The 18,544-nt window shown below is 41.4% G+C and overlaps 2 protein-coding genes across 21 annotated transcripts in view; both read right to left on the bottom strand.

Moving 5' to 3' along the window:
- Nucleotides 1–9,512: 9,512 nt before the first annotated feature.
- Nucleotides 9,513–11,854, bottom strand: ly6pge (lymphocyte antigen 6 family member pge). The gene is made up of 3 exons (XM_035531605.1): nt 11,845–11,854; nt 10,090–10,206; nt 9,513–9,667 (listed from the first exon to the last, which is right to left on the bottom strand). The coding sequence occupies exons 1-3, from the start codon at nt 11,852–11,854 to the stop codon at nt 9,513–9,515; spliced, it is 282 nt and encodes a 93-aa protein (XP_035387498.1).
- Nucleotides 11,855–13,222: 1,368 nt separating this feature from the next.
- The window catches only part of tacc2 (transforming, acidic coiled-coil containing protein 2), a 56,076-nt gene continuing 50,754 nt past the window's right edge, over nt 13,223–18,544 (bottom strand). For 12 of the 20 annotated variants that reach the window (XM_081724545.1, XM_081724551.1, XM_027029575.3 and 9 more), the window contains 8 exons: nt 18,132–18,266; nt 17,682–17,758; nt 16,778–16,821; nt 16,547–16,579; nt 15,000–15,160; nt 14,629–14,735; nt 14,334–14,454; nt 13,223–14,133 (listed from right to left, as the gene is read on the bottom strand). In XM_081724545.1, coding sequence (XP_081580671.1) covers nt 14,068–14,133; nt 14,334–14,454; nt 14,629–14,735; nt 15,000–15,160; nt 16,547–16,579; nt 16,778–16,821; nt 17,682–17,758; nt 18,132–18,266 — 744 coding nt within the window. In that variant the 3' untranslated portion in view covers nt 13,223–14,067. Of the gene's footprint in view, nt 14,134–14,333; nt 14,455–14,628; nt 14,736–14,999; nt 15,161–16,546; nt 16,676–16,772; nt 16,822–17,681; nt 17,759–18,131; nt 18,267–18,544 lie in introns of those variants that run through there. The other 8 variants (XM_027029572.3, XM_027029576.3, XM_027029579.3 and 5 more) reach the window with 5 other exon arrangements.

Here is an 18,544-nt window from a genome sequence, read left to right as displayed (position 1 = left end):
TACTCCCTGAAGATCTGATGTCCCTTCATACCTACTCCCTGGCAAAGGCTTTGCCTTAGGGTTTGGCTTAAAGAAAAGTGCTAAGTCCCTATCTGTCTATGTTTAATCATGTTTAATTGGCAGTTGGGTTTGGGGTGGGATCCTTACCTTTATTCTTACAGGAGTTCTTGATTGGATTCTAGAGGACTCTCTTCGGGCTTTTGAAAAAGGTCATTGAAAAAGACTGTGATGATTATGGTTTTAATGGAGGTTTGGCAGCCAGCCATTCAAAAGACCACATCTGAGGCTCAAGTGGATAATGCACAGTTTTCAGAATTAATTCTTTTTCACTGAAGTGGACAGTGATCATCTCTAAGTACAAGACAGTGCATGACAACATTTAGGACTACTACTAGTTTCTAATAAATTCATGTTGTGCGAAAAATAAACACGGCACACCCAGTAAAACAAGATTACTTCAGAGGTGCATCAAAGGCACAGCTACGGGCTGGCAGATCAACACTGCTTTGGGCCCTCGGTGGCAGAAGTTCCCTGAGGACCACCCTGCTTATGCTTTCACTGAAAGAGGAGGATGACAAGGACCCCATCTATTTTTGCCCTATGACACACTAGTCAGTGAAGTATCTGCAATGAATGGTTGCACAGTAGAATGGACAGCTTTGCATGCAAGTTGAAATGAGATAGAGAAAAAAAAAACATCACTTGGGTGATATTCTTGTATGCTTATAATTGCTTATACAGAACACTACGGTCACATAATCTTCAAGTGCTAAGTGCTACATGGTGCTTCTGTTTCTAGTAATTATCACTATCCTACAGGCTTTGCCCATCACTGCTTTTATCAGATGATGTTTTAAATGTAAATAGAAGCCTGCTTGTAGGGTATATGGGTGTAAAAAGTCATATTAAAATGTTCTTTATAGATAGCAGATAGTACAATCTATGGCTGTACATGCACTCTGCATGTGTTGCATCACCTTGATTACACACAAGTCTATCAAGATCCTAAAGAGAGTGGATGAATATGTTGTATAATACTTTGCTGTAAAATAAGATCACTGTAATCAAGACACATTCTGAACAGAGAAAAGGGTTTTCAAGGACTTTCCACCAACTTGGGAGATAGACATCACCGAACCATAATTAGGGCTATAATTTTGAGATTCTCTTGTGATTTACACACCAGCGAGACACTGCAGTAGTAGTGCACATGTAGGAAAGGTGGCCAGAATGGAGCCAGTGGTCCTATGAGTGTTCACTTGTGAAATCCTAACCCTAACTATGCTGCTTCTAGGGGCCATGACAGAAACTGCATAGCACTTGAAGGTTGGTTCCGCCAAAGAGTCTCCAAACGCCTTTCCTGACATTCTTGACCACTTCAAGCAGCAATTGTGCCCTTGTACCCTTCCCTCTCCCAGGGCTAAGACAGCCGAGCCCCCATCCTACGCTTCCAACCGCAGCACACACTCACAGAGCAGCTGAGCAGGTTATTACAGTGTGCTACCAAACCCTGGGTGACTGCTCCACGTCACCTCTGCCACAATGAACGGCTGAGAACAGAACAGCAAGCAGGAAGACGGCAAAGAAAGCTGTAAAGCTGTATAGAATATAAGGCCTTTGATCAATTTTTCTCTCTCCTTCACATCATTTTACAATTGACCACTCACTGCTTCTTGCTGCTATTTCAACAGAAGGCTCTAATGTGGACAGAACAGTCAAATGCAAAACATGGATACGGCTTACAAATATCAAGGTCAAGAATTCTGACACGCAAAGAGGCCTGCCCTAAGCTCCTCACAAGTGTGCAAACATGTGCACTGCTACAGTGCTATATTACTCAGAGCTCAGAAACATGATGCAATAAAGAATTATTCGGATATCAATACGAAATGATTTTGCTCCGGCATCAAGCAGTCATCAAAGCCGTTGGAGCCAGCATCATCTCACTAAGGAGACTAAGGAGTGGCTGACTTCACACTCACTCAAGCCAGTGTAATTTAGTGCAATCCTGAGGAAACCAGTGAGTTACAGGACAGGTCTTCAAAGATCAGGTATGAAATAAACTGACCCTTGAAATGATAAAGGTTTTTCCTTTATAATAAAAAATAAGATGAGCAAAAGTGAAGAATGAAGAATCCTCATAAAAATAGCCATTTCTCATTACGTGTGATGTCAGCCCACGCAGCAGGCTAGACAGGCCTCCAGTGTCATGGCACTCACTCCAGGATGGGCAATAAACAGCTAGAGGAGGAGTGTCTGCTACACATATACAGACTAATGACACTCAGGAGGAATTTGAGTCTACCCTTGCATCTAGTAGCTGTCTGCCACACTCGGCCATCTGGGTATGTTCTGCCACTGCCGTCACGGGCTCAGCTGAGTGGGAAGGAGACGCTGTACAGACATGTAGAGGGGATGCCAGTGATGCAACCACATCTGCCATTAAAAGAAAAATAACAACTTTTAATGAGATTTTAATTGCTGCAATATATGTTCTTTAAGAGGTCAGCGATGAATGTAGTTGGATCAGCATATAATATAGGATTCAGGGATTGACAGGCAGGAATATGAGCGTAAGGAGGCGTATTATCCAGTGGGCAGTGGAGTGTGCGATGAGAATGACTCCTTTTTGTCTCTGATCTTCACTCCTTGTGCAGCCCCCCTGCTGAAGCTGCAGGTGCTGTAGGGGATTTTCCACGTGAACCTCACAAAAGATCAGCCCGTGCTTTCAGTACCGCTGGCCTTCATGTCCACCTCATCTCTTTTCTCCCTGTTGAGCACTGGTGAAAAAAAAAAAGTAATTCCTCTACAAATTAGAAACTCTAGCATAAGCAGTTAATGGGCCAGACCTTGATTCTTGCGCTCCATATTAAGTAAGGCCTTTACACATCCAGTGGCTATAAGCCAAGCCAGGGCTCCATTACCAGCGAACATTCAATTTGAAATTAGTATGAAACTGACTGGCAACATCAGAACAGGCTTCCAGGTCATCCTCACTTCCTCTAAAAATGTCATGTTAGGAGGTCCTGCACTTATGAGAGGCTCATTCTGTGCACAGACCTGCCCACCATTCATCCCAGTTCTTACCCCAGCTGAGCCAGCCTGCGCACAGAGCAAGCCTCGCCCGGGACTGTAAATACCAGCAGCCCTAAAGCCGCCCTGTGTCCTGTAGCCTTCAATGTGCTCTTGTGTGCTCAAATACATTGTTCTGTTTGCCTGCATCGCAACCACGATTCATGCTACTGTAAATAACCACTGTCTTATTAGAGGGGGAGAGATGACAGCCAGGTGCAGTAACAAGTGAGTAGAAAAGAGATATTCAGGCAGGTACACGCCTGATCTGTGAGCTTTAATAGGACCACTTCTCATAGAAGTAGGCAGAAAAAAATATATACATGAAGGTTTCTTCTCCTGAGCAGTCACTGTCAGGCACATCTTTGGCTCTTCTATTATAAGAGCTACCTGCCTGTTTGCTATGCCTCCCTCTGCAGGTAAGGCTGTGCTGCAGGCCCATGGGCTGCTTTCTGAGGGCCCATCCGCAGGGTTCTGGCCTGGGGCCTACACCCCGCCTCTTGCCCACCAATCCCCTTTATTATCTCATGGTATTCCTGCATTTGTCCTCTTCTTTTTTTAAAAGGACTGCATTACTTCCACCTCCGCAAACTTGTCAAAACCAATTTGCTAACCTATTATCCCTGCAGACTGATTTCACAGTGACCTCCTCCCACTGCAACCCCTTTGGCAAATCTTAAACCCTCTGTGGCCCTTAGTCAAAACCCCCAACACAACCTGCTCTCCCTAAACTGCACCTCCCTACCTCCACCCTTACCCCCAGCCACTAACCCTGCTATGGCCTTGGTTCTTCCTTTCTTCTTGCTCCTCTCTTTCTCCTCTCTCTCTTTCTTCTCCCCTTGCATTTCCCTGTAGTCCTACAGTGGACCTCTCTTTCATCCACAAAGAGACAGACCAAAGCACAAAACAAGCATAAAGCGCAGGCAAAAAACACCCAAAACAATAAAAAAAACCCAAAAACAAACAAAGAAAGATACCGCAAGCACAGGAAACGGGGCATCAAAGACAAAGAAAGCAGCACTAAGGAAAAACCCCTCTTGACACTCTCCAACAGAGGAACTGATCATTAACAATCAACCCATGCATGTGAAGCAGGACCCTTATCCTAGGCCTTCACTGCCTCCCCCACCCTTCTGCCTTAACTTAGTCCTTTTCACTGACAACATGGAGGATCATCATTAGGGAAGAATCCTCAATTATATTCCTTTCTAAAACAAATTATCCCAGTTGCAGGGCACGGCTGAGTGAGCCTCCCGGGGCGCAGCGGTTACTCATGTGATTTGGTTTTGAGTCGGGTGCTCCACGCCTCCACTGAGCTGAGTATGCGCTCCATCTATGGCTCGCAATCTCCGTCTTCTGAGACAGATAGATCCAGAATGGCAAACTTTGCAAACAAGTTAACAAATTAACAAACAGTCGTTGAACAGCATTTGATCATTTGCATGCAGGTCACTTCAATTAATTATTATGGACTGGGCTACAGTTGGAGCACTTTAAATGAACTTGACTTTCTGAAAGTCCCTCTTTATTTTTTTATGTTTTGACGGGAGCAGAAAGCCAGACTCAAGACAGAAACACACAAAACTAATGTACTTTGTGATATAGATAAAATATAGACCTTAGTTTCACTCACTGACAACTAATATTGCACTTATTGTTGTCTGTTATAGAGCTTATGTGTTTTGCACTTCTAGGCATCAGAATTGATCCCTCTGTTTCATCAGCATTCTAGTTCAGTGGTATCTTGAACTCCAACCTACAGTACTGGCTAGGATACATTCTGTGAGAAAATGACAAAGCACTTTTGTAAGTTGCCCTGGATAAGAGCATAAATGTAAATGCAAATGTAAAAGTAAATGTATTTTTTATTTTCCTGCATTTTAGGTCTAACAACATTGCCTCTTTGGTTCAATAGTTTGTGTTCGGTCATAGCATTTATATCATTTTCAGTGTAGCCACGGCAGAGGGCAAACTGACCCTCCTACTCTCCTAGTCCCAACCCCCACTCCCCCATGTCACTCTCTTGTCCAATCCATTTCTTTCCTCATTGCACAGTACTGGGCTGGCCGGTCAGCCCCATGCGCTTCGACACACATCATCTCATCATCTTGCCATGCTCTGGCCCTCCCCACACACACCTTCACACTTTTGTTCCCTCCCATAGCACACAAAGGACATTTGGTGTGGAACACTGTAGAACAGGGCCCTGGTCTGTTTATTTGCCATGTTTGACTAGGTGCCATTTGGACACAATGCAATAACTGGCACTGCTTGACAGTGCTCAGCCTGTAGGCCACTATATATGTAATGAAGTCAGAAGCTATCCAAAGCATTGATGAGAAAATACATACATCCAGGTTTTAATGTATTTTCCTCATCTGTAATCTTTCCAGGTTGCCTCCATTTCTTGGATTCAGTTATGCGCTCGTGAGCCACTGTATGTCTCCAAAAACTTGAATGGTGCTATATGAATTCTTTTTACTTCCTGTTTGCCACGTGTGTCATATAGAGAGTGTAGCGGAAAGCCTCATGTTGCACAGAGCCACTTACATATAGGCAAATTACATTACTGATGTAGGAAGATCAAGTTATTATTATCAATTGTACATATTGCAAATATGCTGCACTGTACGATTTGTAGGATCTAAGCCACACAAATTATAAACAAAAAACTCTGTAGGACTAAAATGGCTGTAAAGGGCATGACTCAAGGATCCATGGAAGGAAGATGTGATTTTCTGTAGTAATGTCTTTAGGAATCACTGAGTAGATACTTGAGGATGATCAAATGTCAAAAAAAGCAATTTTTTAATAGATGGTCACTATGGTGATAATGACCTTTAAACCTGGCACTGAGAGCAACTAGAAGCATATGATATTTATGAGTAACATCACTTGCCTCAGCAACCCCCTAAAAACGTCTCTAGTTTGGAATGATAAAATGTTTTTCAAAATGTCAAATTACATATTAAACCAAACCATACATGACATGCCTCCACCGAGAGGCGCTGCTTGCCACCAGGCAAGGCAGACAACTGCTTGGGGCCCCAGGCCAGTGGGGGGGGCCTAAGCACTGACAAACTTTACACTACAGCAGTGGCAATGTGACAAGTTTGCAATGAGTATGAGACCTGAATTCCCTAAGGGGGCCCTGCCTGACTCTACTCACTCCTTTTGCAAGTAGCACTTTTGATTGTTTAATAATGACAAGTTGTCAGCAACAAAAGCTAGTGAACAAAAATAAAAAGAAGTTATCCTTCTGGCAATGAAAAGAGAAAGAAGAAAATAGAGGAAGAGGTGAAAAAAAGCATGACAGTGGTGAGTGGAGCAGATATTACTGATCAAAGATAATGCTAAATAACTAAGTGCTACTGGTCTAGCCTTAACTGTGGGGAGATACACTTGAATAACATAACTTACACTAGAATTACATTATGCCTTTTGTTTACTTTGACATTTAACTTTAGTTAACCTAGCTAGCAGAGCATCTTAGTGAGTCCAGCTCCGCTTACTGTGATGTCAGTCAGAGTCAGGACGCTGGCAGTTGACTTGTTAGTGTAGCTAGCTTAGCAAGCAAACAGAATGTAGACGCTAGTAGCAATTGCAATGAATGCTGGTTGCAGGGGCTCCTGTGAATTTTTGCCTAGAGCCCCAACAGACTTTAGAATTGCCACTGCCTCCACCTCACTGCACATCTACCACTCATGGGGAAAAAAAATCTCTCCAAGACTTATACTGTAGGTTAATGCCATCTGATAATAAGGTGCACCTCAGTGTTTGAAGTTTAAGTAGTTTAGTCCAAACAGCCAGCAGCTTCATGGCTTACTGCCCTGCCCTGAGGGCTTACATGTTAATGAAGGTAAGAGAGAGACAGAGCTTTAAATAAAGCTGATGGAGTGTGACACAGAGAAGCTGCACGCACTGGAATGGCCCTGGAGCCTCACAGCTTGGGGTCAGTGTCTCTCCCCCTGCCAAGCAGGCTGTTCGCACTATCACACCTGCCTGTCAAAGGAGAGAGCCATAAGACTCACCAGGACAGAGACAAGAAGGAGACAACAGAGCCATAAGACTCACCGGGACAGAGGATAGAGACAGAGAGAGCCCTAAGACTCACCGGGACAGAGGATAGAGACAGAGAGAGCCTTAAGACTCACCGGGACAGAGGATAGAGACAGAGAGAGCCCTAAGACTCACCGGGACAGAGAGAGGAGGGAGACGGAAGGAGACGGAGGGCTCCATAACACTCATCGGGACAGAGAGAGAAGTAAGAAGGAGAGAGCTGTAAGACTCACCGGGACAGAGAGAGGAGGAAGGTGCGATATGCCAGAGAAAAAGTACAGGGAGACTCAAAATAAGAAATGCTATCTTAGGGGGCAAAAAGGTTGTTTCGCCTTCAGTGGAGAGAAGTGAAAATGTTAAGACCTCCTATAACATACAGAACATGTTGCATAAGATAACCAAGCATGCTGGTAAACTTAGGGCCTCTGTTTCAGCTGACTGGTGTAGATGCAAAAGTAAGTTCAACCTAATGCAAACATAATCTTATAGTACAGGAAACACAAATGCAATATCAGATAATGAATTTTCTACTAAGAGAATCTTACAGAGCCACCTTTAGAGAGGAGTAGGGTCAAAGACTAACTAGTCTTGCTGGTTACCCTACAAGTACCTTAAAAGTAGAGTATAGGCTGAACTGTGTAGACTGTGTGATCACTCCTTTAGAACTATCTATGCCATACACCAAGCAGGATTAACAGCATTTTCATGCTATATGATATATGACTACAAGCACATAAAATATTTTTTCAAAAGCAAAAGTATTTTGTTATGAAACATGGGTAATGCTTTGTTTTGTAGGGCTAGATTGGGTATATGCTAAGAGAGAAAGATAATGCAAGCGGTTTGTTTAAACAGTGCAGGTCTAGAGTGATGAACTATGTGACTCATACCGAAACGCAGCAGAAATGCACTGCCCTGGACAGTGTCCCACATTTACTAACCTACATAGCGCACTGAACAAGGGAAGCAGCTATTGTAGGCTATAATTTGAGAATGTATACTGCGATCTTTTCATTTTTACTCACGCAACCAAATCATATGTCTAACTATTCATCTAAGACATGTCAAAGAAACTTTCAGAGTAATACATGTGAAATATGTCTTATATATATTATAGGTTGCGCACGCAGTGCACCCTATAAAAGATCAAACGTTCGTTTGCAGGTCATGGCGTGTTAACCATACTGGTGGTGAGTTTATACTGACCCCTTGTGTTAATACTGTATAAATCACTTGATATTTTATACATTATTCTATAGTTTCGATACGATACCCCTTGCAAAGCCTGTAAGCACGTGCAAAAATATACATCAGTTATAAAAATATACACCAAAAAATGAAAAACAAAGATCTGCCTTAAATCTTGATCAAAACGTCTGCACAAAACCCAGTTATTTTATTGCAGCCTCAAGGTGAATCGATACTAACCAGTTATATCTTCGTGTTTGGTATTTAGAACATGCCTACATAAGGAAAACCAGAGTACATCAAGGGAAAAAAAGGCCTCGATTAAGTGCGGAGCAACACGTATAATCACAGCGAAAGAAACGCTTATGATACTGCGTAATATCCTCCGTTTTATTAAGAAACCCGACCGAATCTTCTCCCACCCGTTTAAAATACTCAGAGCATATAGGTACGACACGGGTATTCCCCAGTTTCCTTAAGAATGCCGAAGACATGCAAACAGACAAAACCGAAAACTGCGCATTAAATTCGTTCACTAACTTTCAGAGACCAACCAAAGTAAATAAAGTGTGCAGTGTGTATAAACAACCGCGAGGGTGTTCTTGGGTTTACAGGATTCTGGAATCCCAAGGTCCTTATTCAAGGATTTTGTGGTGAGTAAGCTATGTCGGAATTTATACTCTGTAGTCGTAAGGGAGGACGGATATTATTTTACACAGCAAGCAATTGGTGCAAAGATTATCTACAGAGGAGTTTAATAAATTATGAAAACTGATTCTCTGCAGTAGTGCATCAGATCTCATACTGTTTCTAACGGACTTGATTTAATTGAATTTAGGCTCAAACAAGGACTTGGAGTGAAAGGCTTTTGACTTTTGATCCCCTTCCGTAGCCCTTTTGCTTAAACATCCATGCTCATTTTGCGGTTTACGGAATACAAGGGGGCGGGGTGAGTTTGTGGGCGAGTGTGTTTGTGTGATTGATTTGCATATGGTGTCTCCATAGGCAATTCATGTGTGTGATTTGTTTCAATATAATTGGCATGGTCATAGGCATGATAACAACTGCAGAGGCTACTGAGTTCATGATGTGATATCTGCCATATGAAGCACAGTTGAAAGGGTCATTTAGGCTCATGCAGGTAAGCTTCGTCTTGACAATAGCTGCCAAGTCAGTGGCAGAAGCACTAACAGTTAGCTGACCCCTCCACTGAACCTGGTGGCATGCCCTGCCGACACATTGCAGTCATCTGAGTAACAGCAGTGAACCTTCACCCCTGGGGTTCTGTAGCTTTGGCTGTTTGTTTGGTTACAAAATGACTTGTATGAGCATGACTTCATCACACCACCTGGAAACAGGACAGATTATATACCTTAAGAGCATTTGATACTAATCTAATAAGTATGAGCATTGTTACTTGAAAGTTCTAATGTGGTTTGCACCCCACAAAAAGATACTTCTGAAATGTGGCCAGACAGGAGACAATGCAGTCTGCTGCCCTGACTGTCAGTAAGTCCCTGGTTGTTCGTTCTCTCTCTCTCTCTCTCTCTCTCTCTCTCTCTCTCTCTCTCTCTCTCTCTCTCTCTTTCTTTTTTTTTCCTCTTACATGCACACACATAAGCAATGCAGAATTTCAAAACCCTCCAGTGCTATACAAGACAGAAATAAAGATACACATTCATGTTCTGTTACTACAATATTTCCCCAATACAAAGAGCACTTTTACCAATAGTCATTGAATCCAAAACCTACAGTAACTCTAAAATATACTACCATGTCCTTTGACAACATTGCATGCATCTGCATAGCTTGGACATGTTTGGGATCCCTGGCAATTGCAAACCTCTTGTGTTGACCCCGTGCAGGTGTAACACTGCAGTGCTCCACCTAGTGAAAGATGCAATCAAATACATTCATGCTCCATACATCTATCTTATTGAGTCTGAGCAACTCGAGCACATTTGGAATTTGGCAAATGAAAAAAAAAATTACACTGAGAAATAATTAAAATCTATTAATCACACATAAATTATATATATATATATATATATGAATAATACATGTAACAGAAATTACACTTTTCTACAAACAGTCTGAATAATTAGAGTGAATATTTCACTAAGAAACTTTCTAAAACACAGTAGCAAGCCTAATTAATGCACTATGCATCTGCTGGAATAATCATTTCTGCAGTCTATATACAGATTAAAGTAGCCATTGTAGAAATCTGGTCAATTTGTGTATTAATCTTTCTCAGCTGTTTAGTGTTCCTCAGGAGTCAGAGTTGGACTCTGAGGTCAACAACAAACTTTGTAAAGTAGGATAGTCTCCAATGGTCCTGCTTTCCTTTTTGAAATATGTGTCACCAAAACCTATGACACACCTCCTGCTCTTATGGAACAAATGGATTTCTCGCCCCCACAAACAACCTTTGAAGTTCAGGCCAAAGTGTTTCAGTGAAATTATTCTAAACCTTCCTATTTGTAACACCTAAGACTACAAACATATATTCAGGAGCATGTTTTTCTTTTGTTTTCTGAACATCTGTTATCCCTAAAAACTGCTGTTTGTTGCTTTGAGTTGTTCACTGATGTTGACAAACCTTGAACATGTGGGACAGGGGAATATGGCAATTCTAATCCTGTTTATGGAAACTGCAGAAAGTCTCCCACCGTAAAAGTTTTCAAAGTAGAATGCCGACTGAGTTTGAACCACCCTTACAAATCAAACATATCCTAATACTCAGTCATTCTCTGATGGCCATACTGACACAAGAACTTTGAGGCACCAGTGACCTAAGATCTGTTTTGATGTCTTTGATTTCAAAAGGCTAATCATAGGACCATCGCTTGATAAGGACAGACGGCTTGGTGTGGAGATAGCGTATTATTCCAGAGCCATTTGGCAAATATCCCCACAGATTTTTCTTTCATGTAGGTATGTTGTTTATGCACAGTAGGAGAATCTCTGGCAGTGATATCTTCACGCTGGAGGCAGCAGTAGATGAAGATTTCCTCAGAGAACTGACCTCAATCCTCTGCCTACTGCCAAGTTTCCTCTATGAGCTGTTATTTGTTCACTTAAAACACCATAAATACTCATTATGAGCTTAGCTGGTAGGATTCTAGTTGATCAGCATAACTACTGAACATGAAAAGCTGAACTTCTTCTTCTTAACTTCTTAATCTGTTTTCATAGCTCTTATGTGTTTAATTTAAAGACATCTGGTAAGTAACAGTTACTGCATCTTGCATTTTAATGAACTTAAACTTAACTAACTTAAATCTCTATTCTTTTTTCAATAGTCAGTATAAGCCTTTTTGTGCCAAGCATGCAGCACTGAGTTCATTCTAACTGTTTAAAGGATTGATTTTGACTACCATCATTAACACCAATACTGAAAGACAGTCTGGGAGTAAAGGAGTTTAAAAACACTTAATAAAATCAGTAAGCTTGCTGTCAAACCAAAACACCACCACCAGATTTAAGTCTGGACTGAGAAGCACACGAGGGACAGGTGCTCACTGAGACACATGTTGCTATTATGTGTGGAAGAGCCCTGATGCAGAGATCTGCATAGTACAAAACAAGAAGGCCAAAAGAGTTCACTATTCACTGTGAGCAAAGAGCAGCTTTCCTGCTCCTGGGGCTCTTTGGCTGACAGGACCGTGCAACCAAAGGCAGGGTTGTGTGTGTCTGAAACCTCTGAGCTTGAGCCAGGCTATTAGGGAGCTAATACCCCAGCAGAAGCGAGAACAGGCAGAATACCAGCTTGTCAGCTTTGGCCCTAAGACATGGGCAGTACTTTACAGACTAGACAAATCAAAGCAGAACCCATTATCTGTTCCTCGCAACAGTGACCCTTCCTTTTAAATCATTCAGATTGCCACCAGTCTCAGCAGTCGGTCAGCACGGCCTAGTATTGTGCCTTGCAAAATTAGACTTTCATTATTTCAAGGGGCAGATACAATCAGGCTTGTGACTTGCTTGTTGAGAATGGAAGAAAAGATCAAAAACCTTTAACCTCCATAAGTAGAAAAAATAAATTAATCAGTTGTCACAAAAGTTACTTGAAACATTTTATGACACACCTAACCTATATTAAATTTATAAAAATTATAAAATTAATTATAAAATTATAAAAATATATCATGTTTGAGAGAGATTCTGATGGAATAAGATTGATGGTGAAGAATAAGGGGTCTCCTAAGGTCTAAGGTGACCATATTCTTGTAAAACGGTTAACAATCTAACTATGTAACTATATATTATTTAACTATCTAATACTAGTAATAGCAATTGCAGAATTTGCAATGTTTAGGTACATTTCCATTCAGCCACTGAAGTAGCAAGGACAATTATAAGATGCATGATCCAATAAGGCTGTGCTTGCAAATCATCACAGAGTAATGTTGATGAAAAAAATAATAAATACATAAACTTGCTCCAAAAGGTTTGTGAGTACAAACCCAAACCAGACAGAATAATTCACACATGAATGAGAATTTGAGACAAGTCCAAAAGAACCAAATGGAACTGGTGCATTTCTTACTGTACATGACAACTGCTGATCTCTCAGAGGCTCTCTCATACAAACAGAATATATCTGTCTGTGTGTGTGTGTGTGTGTGTGTGTGTGTGTGTGTGTGTGTGTGCTCATGTCACTGGCGCTAATATTATCTGCCTGATCAAACTGCTGTCTGCTGGCTAATTGACAATGGGCATCACTTCAGGCATTTAAACACACCTCCTATACAATTCCATACAGAGCTACTTATTCACACCTTGAATAATGCAATTTCAGAAAGGCAGTATCATTTTCAGAACAAAATTAATTTTACCATTTCATTGCTTCAACCAGAGTGTAAATGGTCTTGTTCAGGATTAAAGAAGAGAGGCAGAATTTATTGCCATCTTTTATTGCACTTTGTGAGCAGGTGCTGCATGACTGAGCAGGGCTTCTCTTTAAGGAAGCTTCTACTTCACCACATCAACAGAGCAGGACTGAGACCCAGCCAAACATCATTAGATACCTTAGAACTAAAGACAAATCAAAATAAAATATCAAAATGAAATCCTAAAAATAAGATTACACATCATGTTTGCTAAGAGGCAATAAAACAAAGTGTATCTACTAAGACGCACAAGGAAGCTTTTGAAACAGTATCAAAACCTGCAGATGTGTTCCATTACTATATTCAGCTCATATTCACAAAAATGTTTAATTCTACTACATGCATTTTTTATAATCACTTCATAATAATATATTTATATATAGATAGATAATGTCTTTCTTATCATCACTTGTGTTTTCAAGTTCAAAAAGAGTACCACATGAACTAGTTTAACAGTCAGCTCCATCAGTGGTTGTCATGGCAACATAGCAATTAACCTCATCCTTACTCCAAGCACTCTTTCTCTCTCAGGCATACGCACACTCTCATAACATTTCTTTACTGATGGGGAGTACGTCTCTAAAAAATGTCTACAAGACCCTTGTTACAGGAAATGTGTCGGTGCACATTAAAACATTGAACCGCGCAGTAAATAATTACAGTGGAGTAGTCCAGAGTGTCCTTCCAGTCTACAGCAGATCAGTTTTATAAAGAACATCAGTAGTGTTGAACATCTGAGAGCAGTCCATGATTCTGTCCAGCAATCTAAAGGACAAATATTACACTCTCCTCTTTACAGCTCCTAGCTCCTTCTGTTGCTTGTTTGTCCTGTGCTGGTGTGGTCAGAGATCAGCTAACTCTTCCCCATTTTGGCAATCAGCTCATCGCAGATCTTGGTCAATTCCTCAATCTCTTTGTTCTACGAAAAAATAAGACATCATATCAATCAGGTTTGTTTTCATTCTGACTGAACTTTGTCGCATAACTGCCTGTTGAATAGTAGCTGAGAGAGTTTCTATTCAGATTCAACCTTACACTGATATAACACTGTGCATTGTGTCCTGTGAAGAAAGAAAAGATGGAAAGGAGGAATAGTTATTCATGGGAGTAGAATCAAACCTTCTGCTCCAGTGTGCGTTCCAGTGAGTCCACTTTCATTTGTTCTTTCCTCAGACTGGCCTGGTATGCTGCCTGTTCCTGCTTAGCTTTGGCGCGCACTTGAGCAATTTCTGCATTCGCCCTGCGGGACACCATAAACAACCTCAGGAACGCATTGTCACTTCACATTATATCCAGGCTCTACCAGCATGGACCTCATTTACCCACCACACTTACTGCCACTAGGTAGATGAGGTAGACAAGCTGGAGGAGAATATGCATACCACACCGCAGAATATCAGAGCACAGGACTTACTTGTCCAGCTTCTCCTCAGCGTGGATTTTCAGGGCCTGGTAGCGCTGCTCCTCCTTGCGCACCCGAGACAGATACTCCTGTGCACACTTCTTCAGCACCTCCTCATTCTATCGGGGGGAAGAGCAATGGAGTTGTTCAAAGAAAGGTTGAGTCTCAAGCCAGTCTCTGGAAACTGCTGAACCTATAAAACTTCTCTTCAACCCTACTCACAGCTCAGCTGACACCATGTGACCTTAGCAATGCTTCCCTATACTGTATGGATATGGAATACTGGGATGCTGTAGGAGCCAGTGGTGGGATATAAAACGTATGGGGTTGTAGTATATGTGCAGAAACTGCATGTGTTTTCTAAGTGTATTTTTGCTTTTAACCTTGCGAAAGCCTTCTAGAACATCTTTCATTTTCTCATAGCGGCGGAATAGATCAGCCAGGGACTTCTCCACTGAGTTGAGATCAGCCAGGGCCTGATCCTTTTCCACAATCAGCTGCTGGATGGTATGATGGGACAGAGACTTCCCCCTCTGCTCATCCTCTAAGACAGGCAAGCACAGAGCGAAAGAGACAGTTGAGAACTTGTATGTAATAAATCTGTTTTTTTCTTTTAACATAAACTGTAGCTAGGTATGATAATATAAAATATCACTGAATAGCACAGAGACACGTTCTCTCACAAACCCACATTTTCACACTACAAAATCCCCTATGAGTATCCATCCAGAGGCTATCAGGAGAGGTACTATTAGTGGACTCAGAGCTTGAAAATATGATATGACTACATCTCTAATAATGATCACTAATATTTGATGACATTGTGTTCAACCATGGTCACCCTGTGAAGCATGCAGACAAGACATGTGTCAAACAATGGGTAGCCAAGGACACCGAAAGTAACAGGTGAGACAACCACAGAAGATCATCTGACCTCCCTTTGCCTCTCACAGCAACTCTCCCATTTCAATTTCAATCCCACTTTTCAGTTTATCCTCCAATCTGCTTAACCATAAGCCTTTACTTCTTATTAGTCATAGGAACAATGCAACAAATCCCCAATGGAGCATCCTGAAATCAAGAATATTGGAGTTGTAATAAAAAGTGCCTTGATAGCAAGAAGCTTTTGTCAAAGATTAATGTTATGAACGCATTCCTTTTAACTTTGTATGGACTGCAGATGTGACTTACAATGTTTTGGATTTTAAATTGCTGAAACAACAAGAAAGAAAACTAAAAGACGCAGGAATGAAAGATGAAGGAGACACCAGCGCATAGAGACTCCGCTTCCTCTTAGCTACCGGATGCATATGAATGCAACATAAACAAACAAAAAGAAGAGTCTTTGTTACTTACCAGGCATGCCTGATTGGTTTATCAGATTTTTATGTGCAAAGGAGGGAGCAAAACAGAAAGAAGGGATTGTGTTAAGTCAAGCCAGCAGGGAGGGGTACATGGAAGAAAGAGTGCTAGTGATCTGAAGATAAAATCCTCCACTTCCCATCGATGTGTAGAACGTAAGCTGCAAGAATGGATTTAGAGCACTGAAAAGTTGTGAGAGCAAACAACAAAATAAACTGAGAATAAAAAAGAATAAACAAGAAAGATTGGATGCAAAGCAAAAAGAGGAACTGTGTATGAAATGGATTATTAGGCTGGAACTGTCAGAACTGTAAATGAGATGTGGGGGGAAAGAGGTACAATGATAACTGGGGTTAAAAAAAAAAGAAAAGAAACTTTCCAAAAAATGAATGTATATGTGATGGTTTTGATCAAGGGTAATGAATAAACTATTAAACTGTCAGCTGGGAAGAATATAGTAAAAGCTGATTCAACTGCCATATTTAAGTATCAAAGTAGTAAATGCAGGAAAAGTAGAAAGGCAATAGAAGGAGGGTTGGGGGCTTGAGATCTAGTTCTTGTAACTGACCAGTGGCTGAGTCCTGGATCACGAAAGGCTTTTCTGCAAATTGAGTAAAATAAAGTGGCATGTGAGTCTGTTTCCAAAGGTAGTATGTCTCAGGGAAGGGAGCGTGATATTTTCATCTTGTTTTGGTAGCTATGGAGTACGCATAGAAAAAAAAAGACAACAGAGCTGTCACACAAAAATCTAGCGGGACCCAAAAATGCTCAGGTGAACTTGCAGGTATTCACAACTCACCAATCATCTGTGCAATTGTCTTCTCATATTCTGCAACGATCTTCCTGGAGATGAAAGAATTGATCAAATTGATTTTACTTACTGGAAACCGTAAGTTGTTACCCTAACTACACATATATACTGAGTTGCATCAAAATAGTGTTTTCGGTTAACAAAAAGGTTAAACCATTGCAGAACTTTCTTCATGGGTCTTAGAAGTGCCTTCTACTACAGGTATATAAACGAGTCATTAGAAAACAACCAGACTATATAAATAGTGGGTACAAATCTGCTGCATGTTGGGAAAGGTTTAGAGGAAGGCAGGCTTTGGGAAAAACAGGTTGCCAGCATGATAAGCAGATGGATCAGCAGTGCTCCCCATTAGCCTCTTAAGTCTTCCTTATCCTAAGGCCAATCATGAAGTAAGCCCCTGTCTTATCCACACGATTAGTACAGTGTCCAGCTGGTTCCAGCCCCTCTCTATATCTGTCCTAAACTCAACTCAGGCTAAGTATTTGCTCACTCTCTCTCTCTCTCTCTCTCTTTTAATACAGTTGAATCTAAATGCCTTGCTTTATTATGGGCTAATGATCCAAAGCTATAACCTGCAGTATCATCTTCCTTCGCAGTATTGTCCAGGTCCCTCCCCTGTCTTTGCAACACCTCAAATTTAGGTCCTCTTTAATTCACATCTTGCTCATGTCTAAGCTTTGAGAAAACGTTGGAGAGAGATAAACAGATTGATAGCTGTATTGAGGTGAATGTCCAAAACAGTTGGCCACATTGTGTGGTGTACAGTAAAAAGTATGATTGACGGTGAAGGTCTATTTTGGGAAAAAAAAAACTGACAGAGATCATTTATCACAGGTATTTTGAATCAGCAGGTACTGAAGTATCTGGGTCAAGCGAGTGAGCGCAGTCTTACCTCATCTCCTCTAGTTCTTGTCGACTCTCCTCATACTTCCTTTGCCACTCCAGTACCTCCTTTTCTTTGGCAACAATCTAATAACAACAGAAATAGTGCATCGCCCATACAGAAATGGGAGGTGTGGGCAGCCTTGCACAATATGCGAGGGCTACTTTCTTTATGGCACAAGAAAGGTATCTGATGTCACTTAATCAGGAAATGGATCAGGGAGTAAAGCTCAAAATTCATCTAGGCATGTAGACCTGTATATGTGTTCTCATTATCTGAAAAAAAAAATCCAACTCTGTCATTTCACTAGAAAACTGCACGATTAACACAGTCAAGTTCAAATAGGATTTGTTTAATTTTATTTATTTTTATTTTATTCATCAGTGTTGCCCCTTGGATTCTCAGACAATTGAGAAAATTAGTGTACTGATTGTTCATCTTATAGTAATTTACTTATACCTCTTCTCTAGCTATGCCCAGTGAGTGGTCCAGGTCCCTGGGTAGGTAGGGGCTCTCTCCTTCACTGTATCCTGCCTGGGAGTACAGGGAGCTCTTAGACATGCCACTGTCCCCAGGGGAGGCCACCTCTCTCTGCTGGTGTGGAAAGATGGGAGGTATAGAGAGAGGAGGGGAAAAAAACAAATGAGAGAAGACTTTTAGCCACCTGTCTGCACCTTCTGTGACGTAAAACATTTCAGTCATACATTCATAGCAGAGGGATTCTGAACCAAGCCACAAGGCAGCATGTCATCTACAGGTTCTACAGAGCAAAGCCAATGAGAGCAGACTCTCCACTCCAAAAGCTACACACAGTTGAGATGAGGTTTCAGTTTGTGATTGGCCAAGCACACACAGCTGAGAGGCTGTGCTAG

Source organism: Electrophorus electricus, chromosome 12 (genome assembly GCF_041902795.1).
Source record: "Electrophorus electricus isolate QZ-2024a chromosome 12, ASM4190279v1, whole genome shotgun sequence".
NCBI lineage: Eukaryota > Metazoa > Chordata > Actinopteri > Gymnotiformes > Gymnotidae > Electrophorus > Electrophorus electricus.
The sequence above is the reverse complement of the archived record's forward strand: the minus strand, read 5'-3'. Positions and strand labels throughout refer to the sequence as shown.